The 22,172-nt window shown below is 46.0% G+C and overlaps 1 protein-coding gene across 2 annotated transcripts in view; it reads right to left on the reverse strand.

The window, feature by feature from the left end:
* Positions 1-22,172, reverse strand: part of CARNMT1 (carnosine N-methyltransferase 1) — a 110,043-nt gene that overhangs the window by 46,836 nt on the left and 41,035 nt on the right. For both annotated transcript variants that reach the window (XM_029616050.1, XM_029616041.1), the window contains exon 5: positions 13,297-13,475. In XM_029616050.1, the coding sequence (XP_029471910.1) occupies positions 13,297-13,475 (179 nt within the window). The remainder of the gene's footprint in view (positions 1-13,296; positions 13,476-22,172) is intronic.

A 22,172-nucleotide genomic window follows, 5' to 3' on the forward strand; every position in this document is an offset into this window, starting at 1 on the left:
TGAGAACACCTGTTTCAGGTAAGCAACTCTGCTTTCTCAGAGGACAAGCAGGATGGTAGTCTTCACAATAGGGCGATTCCCAAGCTATAGGCTGTCTGAGCAGGACAAAGGAAACCGCACAGTGCTGAAAAGCATCACCTCTCTCCCTTTTGCCTGTGGAGGCAGCCAACCCACAAAGGAGTCTAGGCAGGAAAAGAGTTGGGTTCTACTAAGAGAAAAACCATAGAAGAGATTGAGACCCAAAACCCCAATGCATAGCAAAGGGCCTAAGGCAGGGGAGTGATGTGAATCCAGCAAGAAACATACTCCTCATCACGGAAAATATTACAAGCAAGGTTTCATATCAGTAAACCTTAATAATGACAGTAGGTCTAGAACCTCCTGGATACAGGAAAAGGTCTAGAGAAGCAAACAAGAGAAGAATTTTTGGACAAAGACCACATAGTTTCCTTTGGTGTTACAAGACAACTGAAAAACTAACTGGGGCCTGAGAGCTCTCCAGAAAGAAACTGCTGGTCCATTGGCATCTGAAGGACAGAATGCATTTGCAGAAGTGTGCCTGCCCCATGTTTGGCTGATAGGCACAAGGGTCAGAAAATCCCAAGCAACACTTGGAAGAAGAATCAGCAACATGGCAGTGTTTGTGATGGACCCTAATTGCCAAAGTACCAGATATAGTTGACAATGCAGGACAGCATCAAGAGCGTGAAGGGACGAAAGGCAATCCCTGAAATGGAATCGCTAGCCCAAACCCCCGAGCAGGGAGTTAAGCTAGGCTTGAAGCTCACCCACACTGCACTCTGTCAAGGGCAGGCCTACCCATCCTGTCTATAGGATAGTTCAGGTGAGTAGGAAGGCACTTCGGACAACCCAGCGAAGAGTGAAAAGCTAAAGGCAATACTAGCCAGAACTTGGTGAAAAAACAGGGAAAACATAGTGTATCGTTCCCTGCAGGTATATACCAAGATCTATCACGAATGCCCTAGCCTTTCTTCTCTTCCCCTTGACATTCCAACTGTAAGTCGGAAGGAGTGAAGAACACAAGAAGGTAGAGCACTGAAGGGGTAACAAAAAGCCGCTAGGCTGTACATCTCAACCCCATCCAAATAACTCACTGTTGATTCCAGCAGGGAGTTACCCCCTGATGTAGACCTCTCAGCCTGTTTGGAACAGCTGAAACGGAGAGGGAACCCCCAGGGAAGAAATCCAGAGACAAGTCACTAAGAGACAGGAAGCAGGGATACCACAAGTGCAAACCCCAGTAGAAAAGAAAATTAGGTCTTATCTTCAATAATTTTCGTTCCTGTAGTACCAAGGATCAGTCTAGACTCCAGGGTTTTGCCTCCACACCACCAGATGGAGACAGAGCAAGATTTGACAGGCTCTGCCATAAATACCAGGGTGCCACCCATAGCCTGTCAGTATTACGCAGTGTCAAAGCAGAATTACTCCCGACTGCAATCTAACTATATACATTAAGTTCAACAGGGGAACCCTCGGGTCACTACTCCCAACAAAGAACCTGACCGGAAACAGAAATAGACAGGTATAAAAATCTTCCCAGATCAAATGAACTAGAGCAGAATTAGGAACAGCGGACTCTCCGAACTTAATGCAGAAGTGGGCGGGACTCTGGACTGATCCTTGGTACTACAGGAACGAAAATTATCGAAGGTAAGACCTAATTTTCTTTTCCCTGTACGTACCAGATCAGTCCAGACTCCTGGGATGTACCAGAGCTTACACTACTTGGGATGGGACCCGGAGAGGCCCGCTCTCAATACGCCTGCTCCGAAATTGCCCTCCCTGGAGTCCTGTACATCCAGCCGATAATGACGTGCAAAAGTATTCAACGATTTCCAAGTCACTGCTCTGCAGATCTCTTGTGTGGAGATCTGGTGACACTCCACCCAGGAAGCCGCCTGGGAACGTGTAGAGTGCGCCTTCAGCCCCAAAGGCAAGGGCCGACCACCTAAAAGATATGCGGAATTTATGGCCTCCTTCAACCACCGCAAGATGGTGGCCTTAGACGCCATATTACCCTTTTTGGGACCCTTCCAAAGGACGAAGAGGGGATCCGACACCGATGGAAGCTCCACAGACTGGTTCAAATGAAAAGAAGAAACTACTTTTGGTAGAAATGAGGGAACCGTCCGAAGACTAATTCGGACTCAGAGATCCGCAAGAAAGGTTCCCTGTAGGACAAAGCCTGAAGTTCAGAGACTCGCCTAGCCGAAGTGATTGCCACCAAAAATACTACCTTCAATGTAAGATCCTTTAGGGTCACCATCTTCAGCGGTTCAAATGGTGGCAAACACAAGGCCTTGAGCACCACGTTTAAGTTCTAGGAGGGACACGGAACAAGCAGCGGTGGACGTAAATGCTTTGCCCCCTTCAGAAACCGGGCAACATCTGGATGTGATGCTAGCGTCTCCCCTTCTACAGAACCACGTAAACAACAGAGGGCAGCCACCTGCACTTGTAACGAACTACAGGACAGACCCTTGGCCAAACCGTCTTGAAGAAAGGCTAGAATATCAGAAACGGATGCCCGAGTAGACCGAATCGCACGAGAAACACACCATGATTCGAAAACCTTCCAAACTTGCACATATGATAAGGAAGTCGAAGACTTGCGTGACCTCAGAAGGGTGGACACCACTGCATCAGAATAACCTTTACCTTTTAAACGGCACCTCTCAAATGCCATGCCGCTAGACAAAAGCGATCTACCTGATCGAAACAAACAGGGCCCTGATGAAGCAGATTCGGTAAAAACGGAAGACGCAGTGGTTCCTCTAATGCGAGATTGACGAGGTCTGCAAACCATGGTCGCTGTGGCCACTCAGGGGGCCACCAGAATTACCTCCGTAGGAGGACTCTCTATTCGACGAATAACCTTGCCAATCAGTGGCCAGGGGGGAAAGACATACAGCAGGATCGACGTCGGCCAGGGTAGCGCCAATGCGTCCACCCTCTCCACCCCCGTTTCCCTGTGACGGGCAAAGAAGCATGGAGCCTTGGCATTCTGAAAGGTCGCCATCAGATCCATAGCCGGCGGTCCCCATCTGTCGCAGATTAGCTGGAAGGCCCTGTCCGCAAGCTCCCATTCTCCAGGGTCGAGTTGATGCAGACTCAAGAAGTCTGCGTGAATGTTGTCTACCCCTGCTATGTGAGACGCGGTGATGCTGAGAAAGTGCCACTCCACCCACTGAATCAACAGCCGAGCTTCTAACGCCACCGGGCGACTCCAGGTCTCCCCCTGACGATTGATATAGGCCACTGTTGTCGCATTGTCGGAGAGTACCTTGACCGACTTTCCCTGAATCAGAGGGAGGAAGGCCCGCAGTGCCAGACGCACCGCCCTAGTCTCCAAGCGATTGATCGACCAGCGAGACTCTGTCGTGGACCAGAGCCCCTGTACTGACTTTCGCAGGCACACCGCTCCCTAACCAGAGAGGCTCGCATCCGTAGTGACCACCGTCCAATCTGGTGCCACAATCGAAATCCCCCAGAGGAGATTGTCCGAACACAACCACCATCCCAGGCTGAAGCGTGCCAGGTCCGTTAGAGGTAACGGGAGATGGAATTGCTCGGACACCGGACTCCAGCGGGAAAGCAACGCCAACTGTAAGGGTCACATGTGCACGAAAGACCAAAGTACCAGTTCCAGTGTCGATGCCATGGAACCTATCAACTGAGATAGTCCCAAATCGTCTGTGGCTGCTTCTGTAGCAAGACCTAACCTGGCCTTGTAATTTGAGACTGCGCTCGACGGAAAGAAAAACCTTCTCCTGCCGCGTTTCGAATAAAGCTCCCAAAAATTCCACTGACTGAGAGGGATTGAGGTGACTTTTGATGTATTGACTACCCAGCCAAGATAGCGCAGCAACTGTAGAACCCGCTGTATCACTGACCGACAAACCGCCTGGGATTTCGCTCGGATCAACCAATCGTCCAGATACGGATGGACTAACAACCCCTCCCGACGCAACTGTGCTGCAACCACCAAGATAATCTTGGTGAAAGTTCTGGGTGCTGTCGCGAGACCGAACGGTAACGCTTGAAATTGGTAATGCTTCCCCAACACATAGAACCTGAGGTGTTTCTGATGATCCTTCCTGATTCTGATGTGTAAATATGCCTCCGTGAGATCCAGGAACTCTCCCGGCCACACAGAAGCAATCACGGACTTCAGTGTCTCCATGCGAAAGCGTGGGATCCGAAGACATCTGTTGACGTACTTCAGGTCTAGTATGGGCTGGAACAAACCTTTCTTTGGAACGACGAAGTATATGGAGTAATGTCCTTTTCGTTGTTCCAAGGCGGGTACTGGGACAATTGCCCCAGATCCAACAGGACGGACCAAAGTCTGGTGAACCGCTCGCCACTTGTCTGCGTGCCCGCACGGGAATGGAAAAAATCTTGGATTGGGAAGGCGATCAAAATCTAAAGCATAGTCGTGTTTTATCACAGAGAGTACCCATTGATCTGTCGTGATTGTGGTCCATTCCTCGTAAAAGAGAGACAACCTGACCCCTACCTTCGACACGGAGGGATGAACCGGCGGGCCATCATTGTGTCGACTTACCACCGGGAGTCGATGAGGCGGAAGCAGATCTACCAAAATGTCTTCCTCGAAAGGACTGGGACTGCTGCCTCCCCCCCCCCCCCCCCCGAATCGAAAGGAGGAGGATGAAAGGGTACTAGGATGAGGAGTACGAGGCTTGCGGTTTCCTCGAAACCGGGATCTGGACGAGGAGGACACCCCTGGAATGCGTCCTGTCCTCTGGGAGTCAGTACCCTTTATGGTCGCCCAGCAACTGGATCATGTCTTCCAATTCCTTTCCAAACAGAAGCTTGCCCTTAAATGGCAAGGACCGCAGCCGAGATTTGGAGGCGCTGTCCGCGGACCAGTTCTCAGGAGGTCATACAGAGCGTCCGCACTATAAGCCACGACCGCTTCAAGGCGACCCGCTTGTCTGGCTTCTTTCTCCGAGAGGCCTTTGTTGGCAAGAAGTTGTGGCACCCAACGTAGTCCGGCCCGTAACGCAAAGTTACTACAAACTGCCGCTCGGGCCCCCGGATCGGAGACTTCGAAAATCCTCTTCATCTGGATCTCCAACTTTCGATCCTGAAGATCCTTCAGCACCGTGCCTCCTGTGACCGGGATAGTCGTCCTCTTTGTTACCGCTGAAACCGCAGCATCCACCTTCGGCACCTGAAGGACTTCCAGTGCATCCTCAGGCAGGCCCAAGTCTGGGGTATCCCATTCTCGAAAGAGAAGGTCCGTAGCAGAAAAGTGAAAAGGGAATGTTGTAGGGGAGCCACTCAGGCCCAACAACACTGGATCCATTGAGCCAAGACGAGACTCCTCGGGAGGCGTAGCGATCCCTAACTCCCCCAAAATGGCAGGAATAAGAGGAGCCAGCTCGTCCCTTCGGAAAAGGCAGATCACCCTCGGGTCATCACCCTCCGAAACCTGGCTCTGTCTTGTCGCCCCCCTGGGCCGGTGTGCCATCTCCCTCTGCCTCCCTTGGGGACGGAGAAGGCTCCTCCTGATCAGTCGAGTCGAAGGGGGAATCAGTGTCATCCCTGGGGGGGGGGGAAGGGGGGAAGAGCCCGCAATGGGCGCTTTGACTTGGGAAGCCCCTCCTTGCCCTCCGACCGTGGATGAGTCTCCGCTGAGTGTGGGCCCTCAGGGCCCCCCGACTGGGGCGAGTGCCTCTTATAGGCTTTGCGGGCCTTAAAGGCCCTATGCATTGCCAGAATAAAATCTGATGAAAAAGAGGCATAGGAATCCTCTGAATCTGTTCCTGTGCCCCCCCCCCCCCCTGCTGCCCCCGCTGGTGAAACAGGCCGCGAAACCGGCCGCTGCGGGGAGAGGGAGGGCAGGGAGTTCCTGGGCCCTGCCACGATCGGCGCCGCGAGGGGAGCCGGAGCCAAGATAGCGGGTTTTCCCATGATTTTTGGCAGCTGTTTGGGGAGGGTAGAGGAGCGCTCCCCGACCGCACCCGCCAACGTCCGCCATCGTATTACCACCCCCCCGAGTCGATCCCGACGAACCCTCGCCTCCGTGGATGCAGGCTGAGCCCAGCCCAACCCGCGAGAGGTGCACGCTGTCAGAGCCACAGGCCAAGCAGACCGACCCTCGTGGCATGCTCGGCTCGAACGACGAAAATCACAAAAAATAACAATCGGAAGGAGGAGGGGGGGGAAGTAGAATGGGCCGCTGCCGCCGCCATAGGGCCTGAGAGGCACCGTCCAACGCTAAAGAAAAAAAAAAAAAAAAAAGAGTGAGGAATTCTGTTTGGGGGCAGGGTGATAACTATAGCTGCACATGCTCAGTAGGGCATGCTTGAAAGTTTTAGAATCTTTTGAGATCAATGTTCCGGGCCAGACTTCATTCGATGAAGTCACCCATTTGTGAGGACTGATATCCTGTTGTCCTCGGAGAATCAATGATTTGTTACATGATGCAGCCAGAGGTCCAGGATATTTATTGACCCTACTTGACCTCTCTGGAGTGTCTGACCAAATTGTTGGAGAGACTGGATGAAATAGGAGATAAAGGCCTGGCCTTCTTCTGGTTGAAGCAAATTACCCTAAGATTTTTCCTCCTCCCCACTGAAGGTAGTATATGGTGTTCCACAGGGATCAATGCTATCCCCTTCGCTTTTTAATATTTATCTGAAATCATTAATCTCTTTACTGAATAATCTAGGTCTGTAATTTTATATGTATGCAAATGACATCCATATTGTTATCTCATTAGACCAAGATAGATAAACTGTGATTAAATGGATTAACAAATGCCTCTAACAGATTAGGAACTGGCTTTTTATTAATGAACTCTGTTTAAATCCCAGTAAAAAGGAAAATTGGTTCTTACCTGCTAATTTTCGTTCCTGTAGTACCACAGATCAGTCCAGGACAGCTGGGTTTTGCCTCCCTTCCAGCAGATGGAGACAAGGTAAAACGTCGAGAGTGTCCCCTCTTAAGGCTAAGTGCTGCCTGTGTCTCTTCAGTATAAAAGTATCAAAGCAGAGAAAATTTGTAGAAAATCGAACAGTCTAAGAATAAATCAGCAATGGACAAGAAGAACTAACGTGTGCAAATGTATACATTTGAAAAAGAATAACCCTGAAAGGAAGGTAAAGGGAAAAACCTAAACTCTTCAACAACCGGTAAAGTATCTGCTTATCCAAAAACAGCAAAAAAGGATCAGAACAAGCGAACTCTCCAGAGCAATTGCCCCAGGCGGGCGTCTTGATTGATCCGTGGTACTACAGGAATGAAAATTAGCAGGTAAGAACCAGTTTTCCTTTCCCTGTACGTACCTGGATCAGTCCATGACAGCTGGGATGTACCAAAGCTTTCCTAACCCGGGTGAGATCTGGACAGTCCCGCTCGAATGATACCGTCCCTGAACAGAGCACTCAGACTGGACATCCAGTATGCAAGGACTTCCAGGGTAGCTGCTCTGCAAATCTCCTGTGGAGAAAGCAGCTGGCATTCTGCCCAAGAAGTGGCATGAGAACGAGTCGAATGAGCTTTGATGCCCTCCGGAATAGGGTGACCATGATCAATGCAAGCGGAAGCAATAGCCTCTTTCAACCACCGAGCAATAGTCTCCTTGGACGCCATACTTCCCCGTTTGGGGCCACGCCACAAAACAAACAGATGGTCCAACAGTCGGAACGGATTAGTAACCTCTAGATAACGCAATAGGACTCTCTTGACATCCAAACGTCTGAGTTCTTTGGCGTGAGGATCGGCCTTCTCGAGGTTAGGAAAAGCCGGGAGCTCAACCAACTGGTTCACATGAAAAGCAGAAACTACCTTGGGTAAAAAGGAGGGCACTGTCCTTAGAGAAACCCCCAAATCGGAGATACGCAGAAACGGTTCCCTGCAAGAAAGGGCTTGTAGCTCAGAAACCCTTTGAGCCGAACAGACCGCCACCAAAAACCACCATCTTCAGAGTTAGATCCTTCAGGGTGGACCTCTTGAGCGGTTCAAACGGCATGTCACACAATACCTTGAGGACCAAATTCAGATTTCAAGGAGGACATACCGGATGGACCAGAGGAAATGGACCACATCCGGGTGTGCTGCCAAATTTGTCCCCAGGAACTTCCCTTTCAGGCATCCTAACACCGCAACCTGGACATGAAGAGAACTAACAGACAAACCTTTACTAAGACCGCTTTGCAGAAACACAAGGACTTGCGGCACTGAGGCGCATTGGGGAAAAATACCATGAGCCCGGCACCATGACTCAAAGACCTTCCAGACCCAGACATAAGTCATAGAAGTCGAGGTCTTTCAAGATTGAAGCAGAGTGGCAATCACGCTTTCTGAGTATCCCTTTTTCCTCAGGTGTCTCCTTTAAAAGCCAGGCCGCTAGACGGAAGCGATCTGCCTGGTTGAAAAATATAGGACCCTGACACAGTAGGTTTGGAAGATGGCTCAGCCATAGGGGTCCGTCCACTGCTAGGTTGATGAGATCTGCAAACCACGGCCGCTGTGGCCATTCTGGAGCCACGAGAATTATCTGCCCTGGATGAATCTCTATTCGCCGGAGAATCTGCCTATGAGAGGCCATGGAGGGAATTCGTACAGTGACACATCTTTTGGCCATGGAAGCACCAGAGCATCGATCCCTTCCACTCCGTGTTCCCATCTGTGACTGAAAAAGCAGGAAGCCTTGGCAATCCCCCTAGTTGCCATCAGATCGAGATGGGGCACCCCATCAATGGGTGATGAGGGACATCGCATCCAGGGATAGCTCACACTCTCCAGGATCCAGCTTTTGGCAGCTGAGAAAGTCCGCCTGAATGTTGTCAACCCCTGCAATGTGTGACGCCGCCAGAAAGGATAAGTGTTGTTCTGCCCAGGCCATTAGACGTTGCGCTTCGAGTGCCACCGGATGACTTTTGGTTCCTCCCTGGCGACTGATGTAAGCCACCGTCATTGCATTGTCCGAGAGAACCCTCACAGCCCTGTTGCAGAGAAGTGGAAGGAAACACTGCAATGCCAGTTGTACAGCCCTGGTCTCCAGACGATTGATAGACCATTGGGCTTCCGTCGCCGACCACTGTCCCTGGGCCGACTGAGACTGACAGACTGCTCCCCAGCCAGAGAGGCTGGCGTCTGTGGTGACTTACCCACTGAGGTATCTCGAGGTCCACCCCATGCGTCAGATGCTCCAAGACCAGCCACTAACCAAGACTGGATCTGGCAGAGTCTGGGAGTGGTAAAGGGAAGTGGAATTCCTCCGACATAAGATCCCAGCGGGACAGTAACGCTGTTTGTAATGGTCGCATATGTGCAAAGGCCCACAGAACCAACTCCAGAGTGGACGCCATGGAGCCAAGGACTTGTAAATAATCCCAGGCTCTGGGCACCAGGAGGTCCAGGAGGCAACGTACTTGAGACTGCAGCTTGTCTATGCGCTCTGTCATAAGGAAAACCTTGCACACTCGAGTATCGAACCAAGCCCCTAGACAATCCAGAGTCTGCGAGGGAATAAGATGACTTATGGCAAAATTGACAATCCAACCAAAAGACGTCAGCCTGTCCAGAACCCTTTGTACCGCCTGCTTGCAGAGATCCTCGACTTCTCTTTGATGAGCCAATCGTCCAGGTAAGGGTGAACCAACACCCCCCTCCCTGCAGAGAGCCGCTGCCACCACCACCATGACTTTGGTAAATGTATGCGGCGCCATCGCTAGACCAAATGACAGGGCCCAGAACTGAAAGTGTCTGCCAAGGATCAGGAAAGGAAGAAACATTTGATGTTCCGTGCAGATTCAGATATGCAGGATTGCTTCTGTCAGGTCTAACAAGGCCAGGAACTCGCCACTGCGCACCGCCGCAATGACAAACCGTAGGGTCTCCATTCGGAATTGGGGTAACTTGAGAGCCTTGTTCACCTCCTTGATATCCAGAATGGGCCAAAAGGAACAGTCCTTTTTCGGCACCACAAAGTAGATGGAATAGCGTCCCGTTCCCTGCTCTTCCTCGGGAACAATAGCCCCATGGGATTGCAGCCTGTGGAGGGTCTGACTGACGATCTGCCGTTTTGTTGGAGAGCCGCAGGGTGATACCATGAGGAGATATCTGAGAGGATGAGCAAATTCTAAAGTGTAACAGAGTTCGATAATGCTTAGAACCCACCAGTCTGATGTGATCTTGACCCATTCCTCGAAAAAGAGGGACAGGCATCCTCCGATGGCCGGGATAGAGGAATGGGTTGGCCGGATCTCATTGTGAAGGCTTGGTGCCAAAGGAACTTTGGGCCGGACCCTTCCAGCCTGCTTGATGGCCGCGAAAGGACTGAGATCAGGGCTGCGACTGCCCCGAAGGCTGGCGGTTTGCTGGGCCAGGCACCCTGTTCTGGCGGAAGTGTCATTGCCCTCGGAAACGAGCTTGTGATGGAAGAAAACCACGAGTGCTCTTAGGCCAGTCCTCAGGCAGCTTATGAACCTTGTTGTCGCCCAAAGACTATCAGCTGCTCCAAATCCTCGCCAAACAAGAGCTTGCCCTTGAAGGGGAGGGCCCCTAGCTGAGCCTTAGATAAAACATCCACTGCCCAATTTCGCAAACAATAGGAGTCATCATGCGGAGACCGCAGAGGCCATGGTTCTTAAATACGAAGCAAATCATAAGGCATCTGCCCCATAAGCCACCAGTGCCTCTAGGCACTTGGCTTGCGCCGCCTCCTGCGGTGGGAGATCCTGTGCGCGAAGCAGCTGCTGCACCCATCTTAGATTTGCCCGAAAGCATATAACTACTGCAGACAGCGGCTCGAATGCCAAGGAAAGAGACCTCAAAAATCCTTTTCAGGAGTACCTCCAGTTTCCAGTCATGGGAGGTCCTTCAGTGCCGCCGCACCCAACACCGAGATAGTGGTCCTCTTTGTGACTGTAGACACCGCGGCATCCACTCTGCCTGCCACGAAGGAGATGGCTCATCTTTCTGGGGCACAGGACCCCGGATTTTACGGACCTGATTCGAACCCAAGGGTTCCTGATGCCTGGGGACCTTCGGAGGGGGCCAAGTAGGGGGACTCTGAGGGAGAAGGGGCCCCTGCTGGGACAAACTAGCCACAAATGCTTTATGCATGAGAAGCACAAAGTCTGAAGTAAAAGAGGGCACAGTTGGCACCCCCCCCCCCCCCGGGGGGGAAGGGGCTCATCTTCAGAAAGGTCCAACAAATCGGCCCCAGGGTCCCCTGGACTTTGCTGCAGGGGAAAGCGGTGGCGGGAGATCCTCTCTCCCAACCGCTCTAATTTGAGCGTTGGCGAATGTCTTCAAAATGGCTTCCGTTCCCGCACTGACAGGGAATGGATCAGCTTTGCAGATGCGAAGCAGGACGTTTAGTCCTGCTAGAAAATCACAGCGCTGTTTGATGAGCCCTCCTCACCAGGGAGGCAACGTGAACACAACCCTGAAAGAGAGGCACGAGGCAGTCTTTCCACAGGCAGAGCAGAATGTACCGCGCAGCATGGCTGCAGCAAGCAGGAGACAGTCCGATGGGCGCCCCGAAGAAACCCCGCCCCCCCCGGAGCTGGTCGCGCAAAGCCGGGAAACAAAGAAAATAACCCGACCTGCACACAGAGACCTGTGCAGAGCCTGCTTCTGGATGTCAAGCTGGTTTTTTTTTTTTCTTAAAGATACAATACCGGCCTGAAGGTAGGCTGCTCCAAATACCCACCAGAAAGGTATGGGGGGGAAGGGGGGGACCGGACCACCGGTGTCACCCCGGTTGCCTCACAAACAGAGGGAGTGCAGCAGACTTCCCAGCCCAGCTCCCGCAGCACCTACTACCTGGGGGGATGGTCCCACTGGAACCTACCGACCCCCTGGGAGGAAGCTGCTTCTTCTGTCCTGCCTAAGTTCCAAGACTGTTGGGGTTTTTTTTTCCTGAGAACCCCAACCAGGTCAAGACCGCAGGTTTTGCACCACCTCCATCTCCTGGGGACAGAGAAATACTGAAGAGACACAGGCAGCACTTAGCCTTAAGAGGGGGCAATCTCGAAGTTTTTCTCTGTCTCCATCTGCTGGAAGGGAGGCAAAACCCAGCTGTCCTGGACTGATCCGGGTACATACAGGGAACAGAGATTTTTTATGCTGGTAAGAGGAAGTGGAATGAATACTGGTGGCCTTCAATTGTATTAGACAATATTGAACTATGCCCCACTGATAAATGTACAAAATGTAGGAGTAGGTCTTGACTAAAGAGAAAATAGAAACTCATATCACTAAAGTAGCCAAAAATATTTTCAGCTTTGTTTGCTGCATCTAGTACATAATTTACTACATCTGATTCATCAAGATAGTATGCAGTATGAATACATTATCTGAAAAATTGACTACTGTAATATTTTTTATGTTGAGGCAAAAAAACAGAAGGGACTACCTTACACCGTGGAAAGACTTTTATTAGAATGGGCAATTCTAATAAAAGTCTTTCCACGGTGTAAGGTAGTCCCTTCTGTTTTTTTGCCTTGGCTACGTGGGACCACCTTCCGGTTTGTTTCATTGGACCATATTTTTTATGTTGGCCTTTTATAGAAGATACTACAAGTCTTGCAGTGCATCCACAACACAGCTGCCAATCGCATTATAAAAGAGCAAGGTTAAGGGACCACAAAACCCAGTACTTAAAAGCTTATACTGATTGCCAGTTCTCTTTAGAGCACAGTTTAAGGCCTCAACCTTAACCGTTAAGGCGATAAATGGCCAAGGCCCAACTTATCTTTAAACCTGCTTAGAGGTTTATAGCCCTCCAAGTGTACCACACTAAGTTAATAAGAATTTGCTGGTCATACCATCAGTTAAAAGTACAAGCCTGGTAAGAACACGCAGTCAAGCTTTTTCCTGTGCTATGCTATTCTTTGGAATACCTTGCCAGAAGAGATACATAGGATGAAAGACTACATGCAGTTTTGTGGCATGTTGAAAATTTGCTTCATTAAACAAGCCAATCACTGAGGAAATGATTCTTGGTTAACATGTGCAATAATGGGACCTAATCCTGTCCAATGTATAATCTTGTTGATTTTACTAAGACTGAGGATGCTGCATATTTTGGCATACGAATTGTATACTGGGTCAGCCCTGTATCATTTTAAAGATATAATTTAATTATATAATATGTGTTATTGTACCATGCTTTAAACACAAAGCTAGAAACAGTGTATAACTAAATTAATGTATTATATTGATAAAGTTGCTATAGTTTACTATTTTGAATTCATTAGCCTGAAGCTCAACACCTTCTTTACTCACCTCTTTCTGTGTAGATCTCTTGAAAGTCTCCCGCTGTCATAGAAAAGTTGACACTCGTTGGGAGACTGTGGGGATTTACATCAGGAAAATTAATTGGCCGTATCTGATCTGCAGACCTCCTGTTGTTGCTAAACTGATGAATCCAAGGATAAAGTTTAAATGAATTAACTTGAGAACATCTGCAAAATATGATAATCACATGGGTTTAGTTGTACTAGCACAGCTAACAATGTTGTCCCAGAGAGAAATAAAAGAATATTGATTTAGCCTACTAGTGGCTGCTAAGAACTATAAAAAGAAAAACTGCAATGCTTTCACCCTGGTTTCCTTCTGCTTTTTCTACAACTAAACTAGAACAAGCTTAGGGTGAGTAGGAAGAACCTTTTTCACATTGAAAAAATAGTTCATCTGTGCAGAACAATGAACTAATGACATCTCTGAGTTGAGGACACAATTGTTGGACCCTCCAATTTTTTCTCTACATTAATTCCAAGGGAACCTTAACATTGGCCAATATCTAGTCGCATTAGTGTTCTCAACACAGGGGTTTTCTTTACTGCATAAGATTTTAAGTTCCACTATTAAAAAAAATACCCTTCTGCATGCATTTTTAGTGTTATTCAACTCATGAAATGGAAGAAAAGCAAAAAAGCATTGTGTGGCTGGTTCAATCATCCATCAGTCCAGAAATATAGTAATGTCTGCAAAAATTTGCACATAGGGTCCAAGCTTAGGGGTTAGTGGACAGAGGAGTCAGAAAGTGAAGCACAGGATGACATTATCTTATTAAAAATAACTCTGATCTAATATGAATGGAGTCTTTTCAATAGGATCAAAGTTGAAAAGTGCTAGAAAATACATGCATAGGTAGAATTTTCACTTCTATCAGCAGTGTTGAGTCACAGTCTTCTGTTTCTGGCTTTCTTAGGTTTGTAATACAAAACTTTGTTCTTTCCAATAATTACTGAGCTAGAGAAGAGTACCCTTACAGCACCACAAAGAGCAAATAAATACTATGGCAAGCAATCAATTTTTCAAGAAAGCATCCAAACAATTGAATCCCAAAATGGCAGAATGCTGAAATAAGGGGAATCAGTCAATTTTGAAGTAAAAAAAAGAAAGTTTGAAAGTTTTTGCATTTTTACAATAAGTTTACTATCACTTTGAATCTTAACTAAAAAGCAGTGTATTCAATAACACTGCTAACCTATGCAGGGAGTCTCTCTTCTACCCATCTGTATTGACACACTCAATCTACCAACCTTGCACCGCTGAAACCGCAAAATGGCTGCATGGCACAAGGTAGGCAGAAAGGAGGTCCCCTGTGCCTCTTTGGACAACTCATTATAACAAGAGGTCATCTGGACTGTAAGAGACTGACATTATTGGGAGGGCAATGTTCCAACCCATATGGGCCTTTCAAGGGTTTCCCTTTGAAAACACAGGCCACACACATTGCTGAAACAAAGTACCTGCAGAATTTAAAGTATGCACCGGAAATTACACACGAGGACTTCAAAATGAAAACAACCCAGGTCCTACCTCTCTTCCCCCCCCCCCCCCCCCCCCCCTGCCCGCAGACCTAACCCAGAGCTCTTTTTTCATATGGGCTAAAGTGCATGCCTTTAAACAGCACCCTATACCCCACCAAAGTGGGAGGTGAAGGGTGGTGGTTTTCTAAAGGGGCTTTTTTACACCAATAAACATGCATAAGTTTGCAATACTGTCCCCAAATCACTTCTATTTCCTTTCATGAAGCAAAATTATGCAGCGTAGTAAAGGAAATATTTTTTTATTTATTTATTTAAAGCATTTTTTTTTATATCGAGGTATAGCTAGCAGCCTTCACTCCGGTTTACAATTACAACAACCTATTACATTTAACATTATAACTTAAACAGAGAAACTTACATATTACAAACAGCTTCAATGTTTATAACAGTGTATATCTGTGAACAAAAAATGATGTAATTTCTAGCATCAAGCAGTCTGTGTTATAGTCTTAGTAGTACTGAATCGTATCCGAAAAGGATATGCATTATCTGTGTTGAGTGATATTAATCAACACCGTCTTTGATTGTTTGACTAAATATCCATGTTTTGAGCTCTTTTTTAAATGATTTAATGTTGCTTTGTGAGCTCAAGTGTTCTGGTAGTGCGTTCCATAATTTTAGGCCAGCAATGGATATGGCTCTGTTCTGTTTGTTGGATAGCTTGGCTAATGGGAGTGATGGATTTCTAGTTGTATTTTACTTGTTGTTCTAGTCGTACGTTGCGGAGACTGCAGTATTTGAGTATTTGCAGTGCACTCACACACTGAAAAACGAAAGCTTCTACAAAACAAACCTACCAATCTTAGCAGCAGATGTGTTAAACACTGTTCTGTGTGTTGGAGGGAGAATTTTTTTTTTTAAAATAAATCTTTAATTTTAGCAAATTAGTTTACTTGATGGGATATGACATGTTAACTGCTATTATGATACTCTCAAACTTGCCTTTGATCATTTGTTAGAGCTGGTACAAAAGCTAATATTGGGAAAATATTCAAGGACATAAGAACATAAAACTTGCCCTACTGAGTCAGACCAAGGGTCCATCAAGCCCAGAATCCTGTTTACAACAGTGGCCAATCCAGGTCACAAATGCCTAGCAGGATCTCAAGGGATAGAGAGATTCCAAGATTTCCCCCAAGTTCACCTTAATTGTTTATGGCTTTTTATCCAGGAACTGGCCCAAACCTTTTTTAAACCCAGCTACACTAATAGCTTTCACCACACCCTCTGGCAATTTAATTTAAAATCTTTTCTATACCGTCGTTAAGATATATAGCATCACAACAGTTTACAATAAGGCACATAAATTAATGTTGCTAAATGTATTAAATTATATCAACTACACAGGTGCCATCAAGTTACAGTAACAGTTGTATGATCAATGTTATTTGGTGGGTGTGATAAGTCATGCCCATTTCTATCTGTATCAGTTTTAAGTACAAAAATAGATTAATAATTGTATCTTATCCTTTGTGGTGAACAAAAAATTAAAATAAAATAAAATACACACATCATGATTAGTGTGTTGTGTGTGGGTGTTCTACTGTCTGCATCCTACACTCCCCTGGGTTCTATTCTCCATTCTCTTTGTGATACGCTTGTTTAAAGAGCCATGTTTTTAAACTTTTTCTGAAGGTTTTGATGTCTCTTTGTAATTTTCCCTCTAAAGGCATGGTGTTCCATAGTAAGGGACCTGCTAAGGATAGTGCCCTTTCCCTTACTTGGGTTAGTCATGCTGTTTTGACGTTAGGAAATGTTAGGAGTGCTTTGTTAGCTGATCTCAGGTTTCTGTGAGGGACGTGTACACGAAGGGCTGTGTTCAGCCATTCTGCTTTTTCGTTAATTTGTGTATGGTGCATAGTGTTTTGTATTGAATTCTTTGCTCAATGTGTAACCAGTGTAGTTCGGCTAGGGTTTTGGTGATATGGTCTCTTTTACTTGTACCAGTCAGAATTCTTGCAGCAGTGTTTTGTAGTATCTGGAGTGGTCTTATCATGGTTTATGGTAAACCTAGTAGTAGGGCATTACAATAATCCGTGCTTGCAAAAATTAAAGCTTGTAACACTGATCTAAAGTTGGTGGTTGTTAGTGATGGTTTTAGTCTTCTAAGAATCATGAGTTTGGCATAACCTTCCTTTACTTTGAAAGATATATGTTGTTTCATGCTTAGTTCCGTGTCAATTATCACTCCGAGGTTACGCACCTTCTCTGTTAATTCTATTTTTTGGTTGTTTTTGAGTGTGATTGGGTTTTGAATGATCTGTATATTTTTTTCGTTCTAAATGTAGGAATTCTGTTTTCTCTATATTGATAACTAATTCCATTTGGTTTAGTAGCTGATTGATGATATCTAGATACATGTTAGCTATGTTTAATGTTTTTTCAATGTCATCGATGGGTATTATTAATTGAATATCATCAGCGTATATGTAATGTGAGATGCCTAGACCAGCCAGTAGGTGACATAACGGCAACAAGTATATGTTGAATAGTGTGGCAGATAGGGCTGATCCCTGTAGAACTCCAGTTTGAAGATTTATTTTTTCCTGACATTACATCTTTGATCTGTTCTTGGAAATGTCTGTTATTTAGGTATGATCTGAAGCATTTTATTGTTTTGTTACTTAATCCTATTTCTTCTAATCTATCTAATAGAATTTCATGGTTTACTGTGTCAAATGCCTCTGACAGGTCTAGCATCATTAAAACGTAGTGTTTACCGCTGTCGAAACCTCTCATGATGTCTGTTAGCGCAAGCAGTAGTGTCTCTGTTCTGTAGTGTTTGCGAAAGCCATGTTGTGATGGGTACAGGATATTGTTGCTCTCTAAGTGTTCCGCTAATTGATTTTGTATAGTTTTTTCTATTAATTTTGCAATGAGGGGTAAATTTGATACTGGTCTGTAATTGCTTAGGATGAGTGGGTCGCTGTTTTTTTTTCTTTAAAATTGGTTTTACGATTGCCCCTTTTAATGTATCTGGCATGGTTCCTTCCTTTAAGGTTAGATTAATGATCTTTGTTAATATCGGAGGAACTGAGCTTAATTATGTGTTGAGTAAAAAACTATTTTATCTTGTTAATTAGTTTTAAATATATCACCTAGTAACTTCACTATGTATCCCCAAGTCTTTGTACTTTTCGAAAGAGTAAACACATTAATGATTACTCGTTCTACTCCGCTCGCTTTTTTTTTTTTTGTAATTTAAAGTTTATTACACACAACAGAAAACCAAAACACAAAAAGCAATGTAAGAAGCCTTAATATAACAAGGCGATATAACAGTGCCAAGAAAGTACTGCAATAAAAAGTAGTTTTACAAAACTCATGTGAATTTTTTCATTTTGTATCTGCCCCCCCCAATACCAGTATTTGGTGAAATAAGGCAGAGACATGGACAAGCCTGCAGAAGTGACTAAAGGAAAGATATGTGCATTAAAAACCACAAACAGAGTAATGTACACGAAGAAGAAGTAGACAATCCACAGAGTATGCAACAGAAATTCCATTAATGAGGCTCGGAAGCTGCCCAATGAAGACAAAGGTACTATAGTGACATTACCCAATTACCATCCCCCCCTCAGGATCCTCGCACATGCTTAGTATTCAATACATGGGACCCTGATTTCCAACATATGAAGGGTCACCAAATTTCCCCAAATACACTCTATCCAATCTAGATTTCACATCAGATAGAGAAGGAACAGTGGGACTGCGCCACCAATAAGCAATTTCACATTTGACAAATGGTTTGGCTTTCTTCTTGGCTTCAGTTGGTTTGTTCATCTATCAGTTTGAATCGGAACTTGGCTTCCCACTTCACTCCCAGGATGTAGCTGATCATTCCATTGATGAGGGTGATTCTGCCTGGCCCAGTAGCTCCAAGAACCATGATTACTTTATCACTATTTTTTTTTTTTTTTTTAACAGTCTCAAAGGTCTATATCTCACATGAACCTGTGTTATCTAGCTTTTCTGTCTAACTTAAGTTTATGAATTGAAGGGTTATTCTTTTCCTTTTCTATATGAATGCATTTCTTCAGGAAATATTCAGCCATCTTGGGCGCAATTGTTTACTCTCTCTTTTTCTTCTTTGAGATTTTGTTCTGTACTTTTCCAGGGGGCTTGAGAACTGAAGAGCATCAGAGACTGGACAAGCTAAGCGCCTGATACAGTGTTGTCAGCAACCAGCTCCTTCAGAAGTGTAAGCTTTTCCATGGGGAGAGGTGCTATCCTCTGAAGCCTCTGGTATGTTACCTCATCCTGGTAAACCTACAGATAACTTGTGATTTCGTATTGTTCCATTCATGTTTCAGTTCTTTCTTTTACCTCATTTTTGCTACATATGACGAGGCAGGGACCTCACAGTTATGAAACGTCCAGAGATGGGGAGAAACTAGCTAGCCAGAGAGATAGAAGGCATCTGCTTATTTTTGGAACAAGTTTGGAATCTATCTACCCCTTGGGATCCTGCCAGGTACTTATGACCTGGCTTGGCCACTTTTGGAAAGAGGATACTAGGCTTGATGATGTGACCCAGCATGGCAAGTCTTATGAATATGCCTGACTTCAATGGGAAGATCTACCGGCCATGGAAGAGGCTGGAGTGTCTAGTCTTGACTTTCTTGACCCATGAAAGGACTGGTTCCTGCCACTAGATCAAAAGGATTGAGAAGCACATTATAGTACATCTCTATCACAATAACAACTTTAGGCCTGATCTGGAAAATGTAGGTTTTCGAGAATGGCAAACACATGGTATAGCAAAATGGAAACATTTTTGGAACATACAGGGTTTTCGTAGCTTTCATGAGCTGCAGTATTGTTAAGATTTGCCTGGATCCGCTCTCTATTCGTATATACAATTCCACAATTTTGGAAACAGGAATAAAGTGGCAGTTCACGTGACACAAGGCGTAATCTACTTCAAATCCCTCTGTAGGCATGCAGACATGATACCTGGGATCTTATCTAAATTATACACCTTACTAAATTGGGACTTCCCAATTAAACCTGCTTTTATGAAAGCTTGGGAGGAAGACTTGGGGGTGGAGATCTCTCAAGGGCAATGGCTGAGTAAATATCAGGCTACTGGTGGAGGGCTTATCTCTGTAAATTTAATTGAAAATGGATAAGCTCTATATAGATGGTATTTAACCCCTGTTTGATTACACAAAATTAATTCCTCTTGGCCTGATTCGTGTTGGAGGGGATGTAAGGGGAGAGGGTCCTTTATTAATCTCTGGTGGGAATGCCCCTTCATCAAAGCATATTGGGGGGATATCATAAATTGGCTGGAAGATATTCTACACTCACCTATACCATTACAGCCACAGCATGCTTTACTTAATTTAGCTCCTTTCCCGGGATGAAAACATTTTAGTTTATTTGTACGATTTGCATGTACAGCCGCCAGGTATGAGATCGATAGATATTGGCAAGACACTAGAGTCCCTCAGTTAGTTGACATCAAAACTCGTCTTGAAAAGATATACCGGCTGAGTAGGATAACCGCATTTAAACATAAATCCATGCAGCAATTCATAAGTGTGTGTGGTCTTTATGAGAGCTGGAGGCAAAGCACAACAGAGTCATAATTCTTCTTGATGTATCATTCTTTTTTGCTTTCTTTTTCATATGAATATTGGTTACACCAGGCTGGGGAGGGAAACAGGGGTGGGGGCTGGAGTTTGGGGATAGAAAATAAGAAAAGTATATAGTGAGACTTGTTTTAAGTTTGATGTATCCTGGATGCTGAAGGATGTTTAGAGTTTTAACTTTTCTTCCTTATATTACTGGGGGGGGGGGGGGGGGTTCCTGTTGATGGTTACTTGGACTTAACAATAACATTTTCAAATTAAAAAAAATAAAGGATTGAGAAGCAGACTGCTTGCCTGGTTTATACTGCCTGTTATCACAATATTGATTCCTTGCTCTAATGGACCGACAAAAGGCATGACCTTTGCCTTCCAGAAGCCTATTTGGCTTGGGATCTCCCAAATCCTTATCCACATGTGCTAGGTCCTCACTAAAGATTAATTTCCCCTTGAAAGGAAGTTTACCACATATGTGTCGTCAACCAACAACCCACCACCCAATGCCTTAGCCACAAGAGTCTATTAGCAGAAACAGACAAGGCAAGTGAGCAAGATGACTTCTTGAAAAGATCATACAAGGCACCTGCAATGAAGGCTGCAGCTGACTCCAGGCAGGCAGCCTCATCCCCATTGAGAAGTTATCATACCCAGTGTAGAAGAGTTTGAGCCACTATATGTGGCCATAAATAGAACTGTACCAACAATGCAGAAGTAAACTTGCTGGGCAGACTGGATGGACCGTTTGGTCTTCTGCCGTCATTTCTATGTAAACATATTTAAGAGGAATCTCAATCCTGAAGATCCTTAAGAGACATACCATTTTCCTCAGGACTAGTTGTTCTCCTTGTACCCCCTTGAAACCAGCACTCCCCACCTTGAGCATCAAGAACAAGCGCTCTGATGGCTCCTGCGGTAGTGAATACAGCTTACCAAAAAGTCTAACTTCCTTGAGGCAAGAATCTGGAGATTCCCATTCCCATTTCCTCCACCTTGGAGTGAAAGGGAAAAAAAGTCTTAGACTTACACAGGCCCTTAAGATCTCATTAAGGAGTTTCTTCTGGTTTGTCTTCTGAAATTAAGGCAGCGACCATCTGATAAATACAGGATTTAATCTCACCCCTAAGGAAAAGCTGGATAACCAAATCATCCTGTCTCACTGAGGGCACTTCTCCCTCCTCCAAGAAGTCTAAGCTGCCTTTATCCATAAATTCAACCAGGTCTTCCAAAATGGACTCTCTTTTCTGAGGGGGAGAGGCATCTCCCAAATTGCAAAACCCCCGGGTTCGTTTAGGAGGTAACAAGTAAGCCACAGACTTAGGAAGCCATCCCCTGCTAGAAGACCCTGAAAATTTCATGTCTCCAGGAGGCCTCTGAGTAGCACAAAAGGCCTGAGGAAGAAATCTAAAGAACTCCGTGAAGAACTCCCCCGAGGGAGTAGGACCTAGAGAAACAGCAGCTTCAGAGATCTCATCCCCAACTGGGGATAAGCACAGAGGCTCCAAAAAATAGCCAGTGGGCTGTACTGGGGGGCTATATGTTCTGAGGCACCTGCAGCTGAAATGGTAGCCATTCCCATCGAAAATGCTGACTCCATATACTCTAGTGCTCTGCTCCCCGAGCAGGATGAAGCAGAGAAATCCATTACCATGGCTGCCAGTCCTGCCGACATAGAAAAGCAGAAGCCTTAGATCTCTCTCCAGGCCCTCTTCTGGTTTCAAGGCAAGCTGCA

This window comes from Rhinatrema bivittatum, chromosome 1, assembly GCF_901001135.1.
Source record: "Rhinatrema bivittatum chromosome 1, aRhiBiv1.1, whole genome shotgun sequence".
Taxonomy (NCBI): Eukaryota; Metazoa; Chordata; class Amphibia; order Gymnophiona; family Rhinatrematidae; genus Rhinatrema; species Rhinatrema bivittatum.